Below are 12,281 nucleotides of genomic sequence, written 5' to 3' on the forward strand. Positions count from 1 at the left end.
TGTGTTCTATCCCCAGTGCCAAGAAATCAAGAGGGGGCTGGTAGAAAAGGAGAGAAAAAGAAGAGGGGGTCGATGGGAGCCTGATTGCTTAACATGTACAAAAACCTGGGTTTGGTCCTCAGCACCTCATAAACAGGGCGTGACAGAAATACCAACCAACCATCCCAGCAGCCAGGAGGTCAAAACCGGAGTCATGGCCATCTTTCAGCTTCCATAGTGAATTCAAAAGATAAGCGTAAACTGCCTAAGACCCTGACCAAAATTACAAAGCTATGAAGTGGAATACAAAGTTAATCTGAGAGAGCTGTGAGCATAGCTCAGTGGTACAGCACTCACCTCGAATATCCCCACAACGTCCAGTAACTTCCTTCATTAAACATGACAGGATCTCGCTTGCCCCGTGCTCTCTTCATAGATCTAGACCTTGGGTACAGAATTTAGCATCAGAGCACATAGCAACAGACCAAAGCCCACCACCCTACCACATGGCACACATTTTACATTAAAAATAATAAATAATGCTCCATTTTAAATTTTTGAGTGACCGATTGCCTTGTATATAAATAAAGATAAGTGAAGCTGAGAAAAGGCTCCAGCAGGCTGGAGAGATGGCTCACTGGTTAAGAGCACTGGCTACTCTTCCAGAGGACCCTGGTTCAATTCCCAACACCCACATGGCACTGCACAGCTGCCTCTAACTCTAGTTCCAGGGCTGCCGATAACTTCACACAGACAGACATGTAGGGAAAACACCAATGCACATGAAATAAATATAAATTATAAAAAAAAAGAAAAGGCCCAAAAGACTGTTATTGTTATGTATAAATTGAAATTTTATACACAAAAATGTCCCCATATATTTGCTTTCAGCCCATTTTTGGATTTATAGGCCATTACAGGAAGAAAGAATTTTAGGTTTTGCCTGGCCTAATCTCACAAGGACCTAAGAGGTTGCTTTTTGGCTTGAAGTCCTATAGTCCAGGTTCAGTACAAACCCAATGTTCTATTTTCTGTGTGTATTTCTCCCATTTCAGCATTTTTCCCCAATAAAATGTCATTTGGAAAAACCTGAGACAAACATTAGTGTTCTGGAGTCTGTTTGCAGCGGGTACACACACACACACACACACACACACACACACACATTTTTACTGTGTTTTCCTGCTCTAGGCCATCAGATCCTTAAGGTGCATCAGATGAAGGGGACTGTGCTCATTGGAGTCAATTTTGCTGGTTATTCAGGGAAGAAAAGCCCAAAAGTGAGTGGAAATTATGATTGAGGAGTACAGACTGGGGCCTGGCATGGCAGCACTTGCCTGCAATTCCAGCCTGGGCTAGTTAGTGAGATCTCATCTCAAAAGTGAATGAGTGTGTGTGTGTGTGTGTGTGTGTGTGTGTGTGTGTGTGTGTGTGTGTGTGAGACAGGGGCTTGCAGAGGGGAGAGAGGACACAGAGTTGGAGTGAACTGAGAATGGGAGGCGGTGGGGAATATAATCAAAATATGTTGAACGAAATTCTCATTTAGGAGCTAATAAAATTAAAGAAGAAAGGAAAGAAGGGGAAGAAGGAAAGGGAAGAAATGGAAATTAGTTCAAGTTTCTAATTGGGCCTCCTTGTCTGGCCTCAGTGGGGGAGGATGCTCATCCTGCAGTGACTTGATGTTCCACAGTGGGTTGGTACCCAGGCGGGGTCTCCCTCTCCTCAGATGAGAGGGAAGGAGGACACAGGAGAGAGACTGTGAGGGAGGACTGGAGGGGGGGATTGCAATCAGAATGTAAAGTGAATAAATCAATTAATGGAAAAAAAGAGTTCCTCTCTAAGTCATTAGTTCTCAACTGTTCTCTGCTGTGCTCACTTTCTGGCCAGGGAATTTCCAACTCGCCAAGATCTGCGGGGGTAGAACTGATCCTGGTGGAAGACGTCACGGTCCAGCCTGAGAATGCCACCATCTACAACCACCCTGATGTGAAGGTGAGGCACACAAGCCCAACAGAAGACAGACACTACTATGACAAGGCCTCAGGATGCTTCACCTGCTGTTGAAAATCAAATACACATCCCTGCTGGAGAGGTGGCTCAGCAGTTAAGAGCACTGGACACTCTTCTAGAAGTACTGAGTTCAAGTCCCAGAACCCACATGGCTGCTCACAACTGTCTATAACTTTAGTCTCATGAGATCCAATGCCCTCTTCTATCATGCAGACAACACATATAACTAAATAAATCTTAAAAAGAAACTGAAACACACAGAGGTGACAGGAAAGATAAACTGCAGTGTCCTTCACACTGTGTCCTCTGTGGCAGTCCCACTTTGTCCTCTGTGGCAGTCCCACTTTGTCCTCTGTCTGCCCACTGGTCTTGTTTTAACTAGAAGTCATCTCCTTTAGTCTATGAAGTGAAAAGATTAGAACATTGTTTGTCTGATTTTTCTATAGGAAATATTTAACCTTGTGGAAGGATCTGGCTACTTTCTGATCAACAGCAGTGAGCAAGATATCGTCACCATCACTTACAGGGAAGCAGAAAGCTCAGTCCAGGTGAGTCAGTGAAGCTTCTAGAATGATGGTCTTGGGGCAAAGCACTTCTCTTGTTTTGTTTCTTTTGTTCTTTTTTTTTGTTTTTGTTTTTGTTTTTGTTGTTGTTGTTTTGTTTTTTGAGACAGGGTTTCTCTGTATAGCCCTGGCTGTCCTGGAACTCACTCTGTAGACCAGGCTGGCCTCGAACTCAGAAATCCACCTGCCTCTGCCTCCTGAGTGTTGGTATTAAAGGTGTGCGCTACTACGCACAGCTTGTTTCATTTGTTCTTGTTGTATTGTTTTGTTTTTTAACTTTTTATCACATTTGTGTGTATGTGTGTGTGTGTGTGTGTGTGTGTGTGTGTGTGTGTGTGTTGACAATTTGTAGGGATCTGTCTCTCAGGCCGTCAGCCATGGCAACAAACACCCTTACATCTTGACTGACTTTCTGATCCTAGTTTTTTAAGACAAGGTCTCAAACAGCCTGTTGTAGAAATTATTTAGTCCTGACCTGGGGTTTCTACCTTGCCTTTTACCCTTCCTGAATAAAAGACACACACAACCTTTATATCCCCGAGTTATTACTATATTATCTAGGCTGCTCTTAACTCCAATTGGTCAACCCTCAAGGCAGTGTTTTCTTGACTCTTAATGTCTTCTTCATGGCTGCTTCTCCTCCTCCTGCTCCTGAACCTTCTTCTTCCTCATTCTCTCTCTTTGAGCCCCAAGCCTAGGAAATCTAAACCCCACCTATGTCTCTTCTGCCCAGCTATTAGCAGTTTTCGTCTTTATTTACCAGTCAGAAATAACTTGGGGCCAAGGTGTATGTGCAGACTCTCTCATGTTTCTGGGACAACAGGTCTTGGGGGTTCTCACTTAGCATTACAATAGATAGCACCACCATGCCCAGCTGACCACAGCAACTCTTATAAAGGACAGCATTTCACTGGGACTGGCTTACAGTTAGAGGTTTAGTTCATCATCATCATGGCCTGAAAGCATGGCAGCACACAGGCCGATGTGGTGCTGTAGAGGTGGCTAAGATCTTTAAATCTTGATTGGCAGGTAAAAGGAAACAGTGTACCACTCTGGGCTTAGCTTGCACATAGGAAACCTCAAAGCCCACCCCTACAGTGACATACTTCTTCCAACAAGATCACACCTACTCCAATAAGGCCAAACCTCCTAATAGTGATATTCCCTATGGGCCAAGCATTCAAACACAGCACGTGAGTCTGTGGAGGCCATGCTTATTCAAACCAACAGCACATATGCATTTGATTTTTATCCATGAAATCTGTTCTCTGCTGATAACGTAGATATGTTAGATGCTACTGAATTTCCATTTCCTTAACCTCTGTTTCCATGTGTGGTTTTGCCTCGACTAAGCACCACCTTCTTCCTTCTAGTTAGTTCCAGCACATCCTGGATTTCTAACCCTGGAAGTGTATGACCTGTGCCTGGCCTACTTGGGTCCAGCGGTGGCCCAGATCAGGGTGTCAGACATACAGGAGCTCGAGCTGGATCTGATCGATAAGGTGAGAGTTGTTTTTCTGATGAAGCCAGAGAGTTGTTTCCTGTCAGAAATGACAAGCTTAACTCATTGCCCTTACAGTGTCTTAACGCAGTCTCTTCTCAGCTACAGTTCCCGCCAAGACCTTAGACTAATAAAATGCCAGCCCTTAAAGATCACCGTTCTCTGGTCCTTTTGGCCATTGTCCCTCAAGAGCGTGTCCTCTTCTGCAATCAACTGTCATCTTCTCCATAAAAACAAATCAAATGAAACAGAAAACACCATTCCAATGTTAAACATAGTGAAAATTAAGATAAATAAAATGGGTACTTTTTAGGAGGCTGAGTTGATTTATTGTTTGCTGAGAGGGAATCTCACCTATAGCCCAGGCTAGCCTAGAACTCACTATGTGCAACCCATACTGTTTCGGTTTCTCCGCAATTCTTCCAATTGCTAAGCTTCAGCCTTAATTCAGGACTGATAAGCAAAATGTTAAAAACACACTTAAACCAGGCATGGTGATGTGTATCTGAATCAAAAAGATCAAGACATTGTGGTCACTCTAGGCTACATTGGAAGACCTTGGTTCAAAAACTAAAAGGGAGTTGTGAGGAAAATATAAGCCTAGTGCAATGCTAACAAAAAATTAATTTTAAAATATCCAAGAAAGAACATGTCATGGTGGTACATGCCTTTAATCACAACAGAAGCAGAATCAGGCAGATCTTTGTAAGTTCAAGGCCAGTCTGATCTACATAGGGAGTTCCAGTACAGCCAGAGCTACATAGAGAAGCCATTTCTCAAGAAAACAAAAAAAGCTGGGTGGTGATAGCACATCCCACACTGGGGAGACAGAGGCAGGAAGATCTCTGAGCTTAAGGCCAGCCCGGTCTACCAAGTGAGTTCCAGGATAACCAAGGCTACACAGAGAAACTGTCCTCTCTCTCTCTCTCTCTCTCTCTTTCTCTCTCTCTCTCTCTCTCTCTCTCTCTATATATATATATATATATATATATATATATATATATATACACACACACACATACACACACATGCATACCTATACCTATACCTATACCTATACCTATACCTATACCTATACCTATACCTATAACTATACATATGGGGGATTCAAAATAGGATTTCTAATGTGTATGCCTGACTATCCTAGAACTCACTCTTTAAACCAGGCTGACCTCGAATTCATAGAGATCTATCTGACTCTATCTCCCAAATTTTGGGATTAATGACGTACCCTACTATCTGGCTAATAAATAAAAATGTAAAATCCTAGAAAAGACTGGGGATATAGGTCAGTCCATAGAGTCCTTGCCTGGACTGCATAAAGCCCTGGGTTCACTCTCCATACCAATACACCAGGTGTAATGGTGCAAGTTTATAATCCCGGGAGGTGAGGACATCCACTGAATAGTGAGTTCAAGGCTATTTTAGAATACAAAACCCTATCAAAGCAACAACAAAATCCAAAAGGCTAGAGGCTAACTCCTACAATCTCAGAACTCAGGAGGCTAAGATTGCCATAAGTTTGAAGCTAACATGGGGCACACAGTGAGATCCAGACCAGCCTAGGCTACAGGGTTAGACACTGACTTAATGAGAGAGAGAGAGAGAGAGAGGGAGAGAGAGAGAGAGAGAGAGAGAGAGAGAGATCCCTGAATGCAGGTGGTAGAGTCAAGCAAATCTCTGTGAGTTCAAAACCATCCTGTTCTAAATGAGATTCAGGCCAGCCTGGGCCACAGAAGAAGAGGAGACACAGGCAGAGATGGATGGCTAGGAGATGGATGGCTAGGTGGCTCACTGGTAAGGGTACCTACTGCCAAGCCTGAGGTTACCTAGACTCACAGGTGAAAGAAGAGAATAACTCCTGCAAATTGTCCTCTCATCTCCCTGGCACTACGGTGCATACAGGTGTGCACATACATTCAAGTAAATACATACATACATTCAAGTAAATTCAAGTAATTAAAAAGAAAGGAGTGAAGGAATCCATGAAGAGGGAGGGAAAGATGGGGACGACATAGTACACACAGCTTCGGGGTAAGTTGACCAGAGGCATACCAGGAACATCCAGCATGCACAGAAATGTCTGCCCCTCAAAATGTAGCCATCCTTACTTAACGGATACCTGTCACTTGCTGGCTTTTTTCAACTACTAGGTTGAGATCGGTAAAACCGTGTTAGTGGTTGTGAGGGTTCTTGGCTCGTCCAAACACCCTTTCCGGAACAAGTACTTCAGAAACATGGAAGTCAGGCTGCAGCTGGCATCTGCCATCGTCACCCTGAGGTGAGTGCCACTCAGTACCTCTTCTCTCCTACGATGAGAGTCTCCCTCCTCGTGGCCTCTCGGCTTCCCTTAGTTTAGTCAGATTGTTTTCTGTCCTTTCTGTAGTTTTCTTTGAACATACTCTGTTCTCTGTCAGTGTCCCTGGGAAGTATTCATTTAGGCTGGGTGCTGTGGTGCACACCCGTAACCCCAGCACTCAGGAGGCTGAGACTCAAATATCACAATTTTAAGGCCAGACTGAGTTATACAGGGCTCCCTCAAAAGTTAAAATAATGGGGCTGGAGAGATTGCTCAGTGGTTAGAGCACTGGCTGCTCTTCCAGAGGATCTGGGTTTGATTTCCAGCACTTGCTTGGCGGTGTACAGCCTGTTACAGTCTATAGCTCCAGTTCCAGAAGATCCAACACCCTCTTCTGGCCAGACACACAAGTGATGCACAGACATGCATGTAAACCAAATACGAAAAATAAAAGCATAAAATTAAATATTAAAATTAAAACATTCAAATCCCTAAATCACTAAAATATGTCATTTAGTTTAAGCACTAAAATATGCCATTTCTGTTTTTGTTTTCTAAAACTCTCCTTGGATGTTATATTCTGGGAGTGCCTTAACCTGGAAGGCCTTCAAAAATTGCTAACAAACTTTCTTGATAGTCTCCTTCAAAAAAGAAGGCATACAAGAATTCCCTGAGGGGGCTGGAGAGATGGCTCAGCAGTTAAAAGCACTGGCTGCTCTTCAGAGGACCTGAGTTCAATTCTCAGCAACCACATGGTGGCTCACAACTCTCTGTAATGGGATCTGATGCCCTCTTCTGGCGTGTCTGAAGAGAGCAACAGTGTACTCATATAAATAAAATAAATAAATAAATCTTAAAAAAAAAACAAAAAAGAATCCCCTGAGCACAGTGGCTTACACCTGCCATCCCAGCCTTGGGAGGTGGAGACAGGAGTGTGAGTTCAAGGCCATCCTGGATTCTATGAGATTCTGTCTGCTCGGGAATTTGGTCCTCGCAATGCTGTCGCTGTTCTTATCACACTTAATCCTTTCTGCCTGGAAGAAAGGTTCTGCTCCCCAGGAATTTGTTGTCATCGCAGGAAATTAGTCTTGACTCTGGAGATTCATTTTCTGGAAGGTTCATTTAGCAAGAATTAAAATACATTAAGCATCTTAGAAAGATGAATTACTGATCCTTCTCAAAACCTGACCTCAGCAGGGCTTAGTGGCATTTTTAATTAATCCTTTAATCCCAGCACCAGGAGGCAGAGGAAGGCAGATCTCTGTAAGTTCCATGACAGCCAGATCTGCATAGAGGGATGCTGTCTGAAACAGACAGACAACTGCCAGATCTTTCTCACTGGTACCACATGGATCTTTGCAGATTAATGGAAGATCAGGATGAGTACTCTGAAAACTACATGCTCCGTGCTGTCACTGTTGGACAAACCACACTTGTAGCCATTGCCACAGACAGAATGGGGAAGAAATTCACATCAGCGCCTCGGCATATCGAGGTGGGTAAAGTCCCTCATGTCCTCACGTCACAGCATTGGCCTTCCCTGGTTTTGTTTTTGGTTTTTTTGGTGTTTTTGTTTTTGTTTTTTGGGACAGGGTTTCTCTGTGTAGCCCTGGCTGTCCTGTAACTCATGCTGTAGACCAGGCTGGCCTCGAACTCAGAAATCTACCTGCCTCTGCCTCCTGAGTGCTGGGATTAAAGGCCTGCGCCACCACTGCCAGGCTATACATTAATATCTTTTGCTGGGGAATTTCCTGTGTATAATTAACTATTTTCTTCCCTCCAAGATTAATAAACACATGGGACATAGTTCTTGTAGAAAGTTTAGAAAGCACACACAAAAATTTAATATGTATATATGCGTGTACATATATCTGCATGAGCTGGTGAGTGCCTGATCTGAGGGCTGACGGCACTTGAGTTCATGGAAAACACAGTAGAGAGAGAACCGACTCCTGGAAGTTTCCTCTGCCTCCACACATATGACATGTATACACATACACACTAATAAAAATGAATTGATAAGCAGGCATGGTAGCATCCACCTTTAGTCCTAGCACTGGGGAGGCGGGTGGATCTTTATGAGTTTGAGGCCAGCCTGGACTACATAGTGAGTTCCAGGGCAGCCAGGGCTACATAGTGAGACCCTGTCTCAAAAAATCACTAAAATTAATCATATTCACTTCCTCTCAACCTTTTTTTTTTCATTTTTTTTAACAATTTCTGTGTGTATAAGTGTTTTGCCTGTGTGTGTCTGTGCACCATGTAGAAAGTACAGAAGATAGGCCAGAAGAGGGTGTCAGCTCCTCAGAGACTAAAGCTACTGTCTTAGTCAGGTTTCTTTCTTTCTTTTTTTTTAAGATTTATTTATTTATTATATGTGAGTACACTGTAGCTGTCTTCAGACACTCCGGAAGATGGAGTTAGATTTTTTTACAGATGGTTGTGAGCCACCATGTGGTTTCTGGGATTTGAACTCAGGACCTTTGGAAGAGCAGTCGGTGCTCTTAACCACTGAGCCATCTCTCCAGCCCCTCTTTCTTTTTTTTTTTTTTTTTTTTTTTTTTTTTTGGGGGGGGGGTTCCAGAAAATTTTTTAAAAGATTTAATTATTTATTATAGGATTACACTGTAGCTGTCTTCAGACACTCCAGAAGAGGGCATCAGATCTCATTACAAATGGTTGTGAGCCACCATGTGGTTGCTGGGAATTGAACTCAGGACCTTCAGAAGAGCAGTCAGTGCTCTTAACCACTAAGCCATCTCTCCAGCCCCGTCTTTTTTTTTTTTTTTTTTTAAATTAGGTGTTTTCTTCATTTACATTTTCAATGCTATCCTTAAAGTCCCCCATGCCCTCCCTCCCCCCTTAGTCAGGGTTTCTATTCCTGCACAAACATCATGACCAAGAAGCAAGTTTGGGAGGAAAGGGTTTATTTGGCTTACACTTCCACACTGCTGTTCATCACCAAGGAAGTCAGGACTGGAACTCAAACAGGCCAGAAAGCAGGAGCTGATGCAGAGGCCATGGAGGGATGTTCCTTACTGGCTTGCTTCCCCTGGCTTGCTCAGCCTGCTCTCTTATAGAACCCAAGACTACCAGCCCAGAGACCCACAAGGGGTCTTTTCCCCTTGATCACTAATTGAGAAAATGCCTTACAGTTGGATCTCATGGAGGCATTTCCTCAACTGAAGCTCCTTTCTCTGTGATAGCTCCAGCTGTGTCAAGTTGACACAAAACTGGCCAGTACAGTTACTCATAGTTGTGAGCTGTCATGTGGGTGCTAGGAATCAACCCTGGGTCCTCTGGAAGAAGAGCCATTGTTCTTAGCCACTAAGCCACATCCTCAGCTTCTCTCTCTCTCTCTCTCTCTCTCTCTCTCTCTCTCTCTCTCTCTCTCTCTCTCTCTCTCTCTCTCCTCTCTCCCTCCCTCCCTCTCTTTCCCTCTCTCTCCCTCTCCATCAGATTCCTAAACTCAGTGATCCTCCTGCCTCAGCCTTCTCAGCACACAACCACAGGCATGTACCAAAGTTCCAAGCTCTTTGCATAGGTATATTTTATGTTATGATAAGGTCTTACTTTGTAGCCCAGGCTGGTTTAGAACTCACTATGTAGAACAGGTTTGCCTTCAACCCAGAGATAGCTACCTATTTCTGCCTTCAAGTCCTAGATTAAAGGCATCACCATGGCTGGCCTCTGAATAATTTAATATAAACAATACAATGTTTTTTAATTTATTTTTTTGAGACAATATCTCATGTATTCCAAGCTGGCTTTGAACTCATTATCCTGAGTGCTGGGATTATAGGCATCTACTACCTACATTCCATTTTATATAGTTCTAGGAACTAAACCCAGGGCTTCGTGCATGCTACTTAAAGCTTCCTTCTTTTCCACAAAGTAGAGAAAACAACATGGTATTCTCAGGCGTATATCAGCTTAAAACATGCAAAGAAGATATGGGGGCTGGAGAGAGTTCAGAAAGGCACCAGCTGATCTTCTGGGGGACCCAGGTTCTCTACCAACTGAGCTACATCCCCCATCCTACCTACAGTTTTCATCTTAGTCTTATATAAAAAGTAATTTCCTAGAGCTTAGAGGATTGCAGCAAAAGCATGGAGACTTGAGTTCATTGCCCTGTGCCCCCATGAAAAGCCAGGCCTATCATGCACCCTTCATCCCAGGCCTGGGGAGGCAGAGACAGGCAGGTACAGAGAGCTTGCTGAACAGCCAGGCTAGCTCAGTCATAAAGCTTCAGGTTCAATGAGAGACTCTGTCTCAAAAAAAAATAAGGTAGAGAATGGTTCAAGAAAGTTGACCTCTGACCTCCACAAACATGTACACAATGCACACATATACAAACATGAAGACGTTACCTGTAACTTAAACAATTCAGCGAATGTTTGTACAAAGTAACTTCTTATGCCATAAAAAGATTATTATAGGACTGGAGACATGGCTCAGTGATTAAAGGCACTTGTTTCTCTTGCAGAGACCTGGATACAGTTCCCAGCATCCATAGGACAGCTCACAAAACCATCTCTAACTCCAGTCTCAGGGGATCTGACACCCTCTTCTGACCACTAAATATGGTGCACTGACGTATATGCAGGCAGAATACCCATACATATAATGTAGAATTTCTTTTTAACTTTCAAAAAGATCATTGTAAGACAAAAGCAGGAGGACTGTTGCAAGTTCAAGGCCAGCCTTGTCTGCATAGTAAGTCTCTGGGCAAGCCAGAGCTTCATGGTGACACGGTCTGCAAAACCAAGATTGATAGATACTTGAAAGATAGAGAATAAAGTTGTAGCTCGGTGGTAAAATGCTTACCTAGCATTCACAGGACCCTAGGTTCTATCCCCAACATGAAAAAAACAAGACAAACAAAAACCAAAAAGATGACTGTCAGCCAGACTTTTACTTTTTTTTGGGGGGGGGGTTCGAGACAGGGTTTCTCTGTGTAGCCCTGGCTGTCTTGGAACTCACTCTGTAGACCAGGCTGGCCTCAAACTCAGAACTCCACCCGCCTCTGCCTCCCAAGTGTGACTTTTACATTTTTAAATGATGTATTTACTTTTATTTTCTAAGTCTTAACTGGTGTTTTGCCGGCATGTGTGTCTGTCTGAGGATGTTGGATCCCCCGGAACTGGAGTTACAGAGAGTTGTGAGCCACCATGTGGGGGCTGGCCAGTGAACCTGGGTCCCCAGAAGATCAGCTGGTGCCTTTCTGAACTCTCTCCAGCCCCCATATCTTTGCATGTTTTAAGCTGATATACAGCCCCCATATCTTTGCATGTTTTAAGCTGATATATGCCTGAGAATACCATGTTGTTTTCTCTACTTTATGGAAAAGAAGGAAGCTTTAAGTATAATCTTATCTTGTTTACATTTACTTTGTGTGGGGAAAGGGCACTCATGCCACAGACAGTTTGTGGAAGTAAGAGGGACCAAACCCGGGTTGTCAGGCTTGGTAGCAAGTGCCTTTACCCTGTAAATAGAATCTTAATGAGTAGGCAGAGTGAGGTGCTTAAACACCATTGAAAGGGTTTGCTGATATAAATAAAACCAAAGTGCGTAGTGTGGTGTTTTTGTTTGTGTGCTGTGAGCAGTTTCCTGAGGTCAGGGCTACAAACAGCAAAGCCCACAGTGGCTGATGCTGCCCCTTTGTTTCCTCCAGGTCTTTCCTCCATTCAGACTCATTCCTGAGAAAATGACCCTGATTGCAACTAACATGATGCAGGTGATCTTTCTTATGGTTTGTTGGTGGGTTTAGTTTAGTTTAGGGTTTTTTGTTTGTTTGTTTTTTGTTTTTTTAAGATTTATTTATTATTATACAAAAGTACACTGTAGCTGTCTTCCAACACACCAGAAGAGGGCACCAGATCTCATTATGGGTGGCTGTGAGCCACCATGTGGTTGTTGGGATTTGAAC

At 43.4% G+C, this 12,281-nt stretch overlaps 1 protein-coding gene across 16 annotated transcripts in view; it reads left to right on the forward strand.

The window, feature by feature from the left end:
• Nup210l (nucleoporin 210-like) overlaps nucleotides 1-12,281 on the forward strand; it is a 111,145-nt gene that overhangs the window by 67,117 nt on the left and 31,747 nt on the right. For 14 of the 16 annotated variants that reach the window (XR_375598.4, XR_375599.3, XM_006502293.3 and 11 more), the window contains 7 exons: nucleotides 1,171-1,259; nucleotides 1,867-1,971; nucleotides 2,436-2,537; nucleotides 3,926-4,054; nucleotides 6,207-6,334; nucleotides 7,715-7,847; nucleotides 12,027-12,089. Coding sequence is in view for 14 of the 16 variants with exons in the window: in XM_006502293.3 (XP_006502356.1) it covers nucleotides 1,171-1,259; nucleotides 1,867-1,971; nucleotides 2,436-2,537; nucleotides 3,926-4,054; nucleotides 6,207-6,334; nucleotides 7,715-7,847; nucleotides 12,027-12,089 (749 nt within the window). In the remaining 2 variants the exon portion in view is untranslated. Of the gene's footprint in view, nucleotides 1-1,170; nucleotides 1,260-1,866; nucleotides 1,972-2,435; nucleotides 2,538-3,925; nucleotides 4,055-4,155; nucleotides 4,369-6,206; nucleotides 6,335-7,714; nucleotides 7,848-12,026; nucleotides 12,090-12,281 lie in introns of those variants that run through there. The other 2 variants (XM_006502303.3, XM_006502304.3) reach the window with 2 other exon arrangements.

The sequence above is a fragment of the Mus musculus genome, chromosome 3 (genome assembly GCF_000001635.26).
Source record: "Mus musculus strain C57BL/6J chromosome 3, GRCm38.p6 C57BL/6J".
In the NCBI taxonomy this organism is placed as follows: Eukaryota; Metazoa; Chordata; class Mammalia; order Rodentia; family Muridae; genus Mus; species Mus musculus.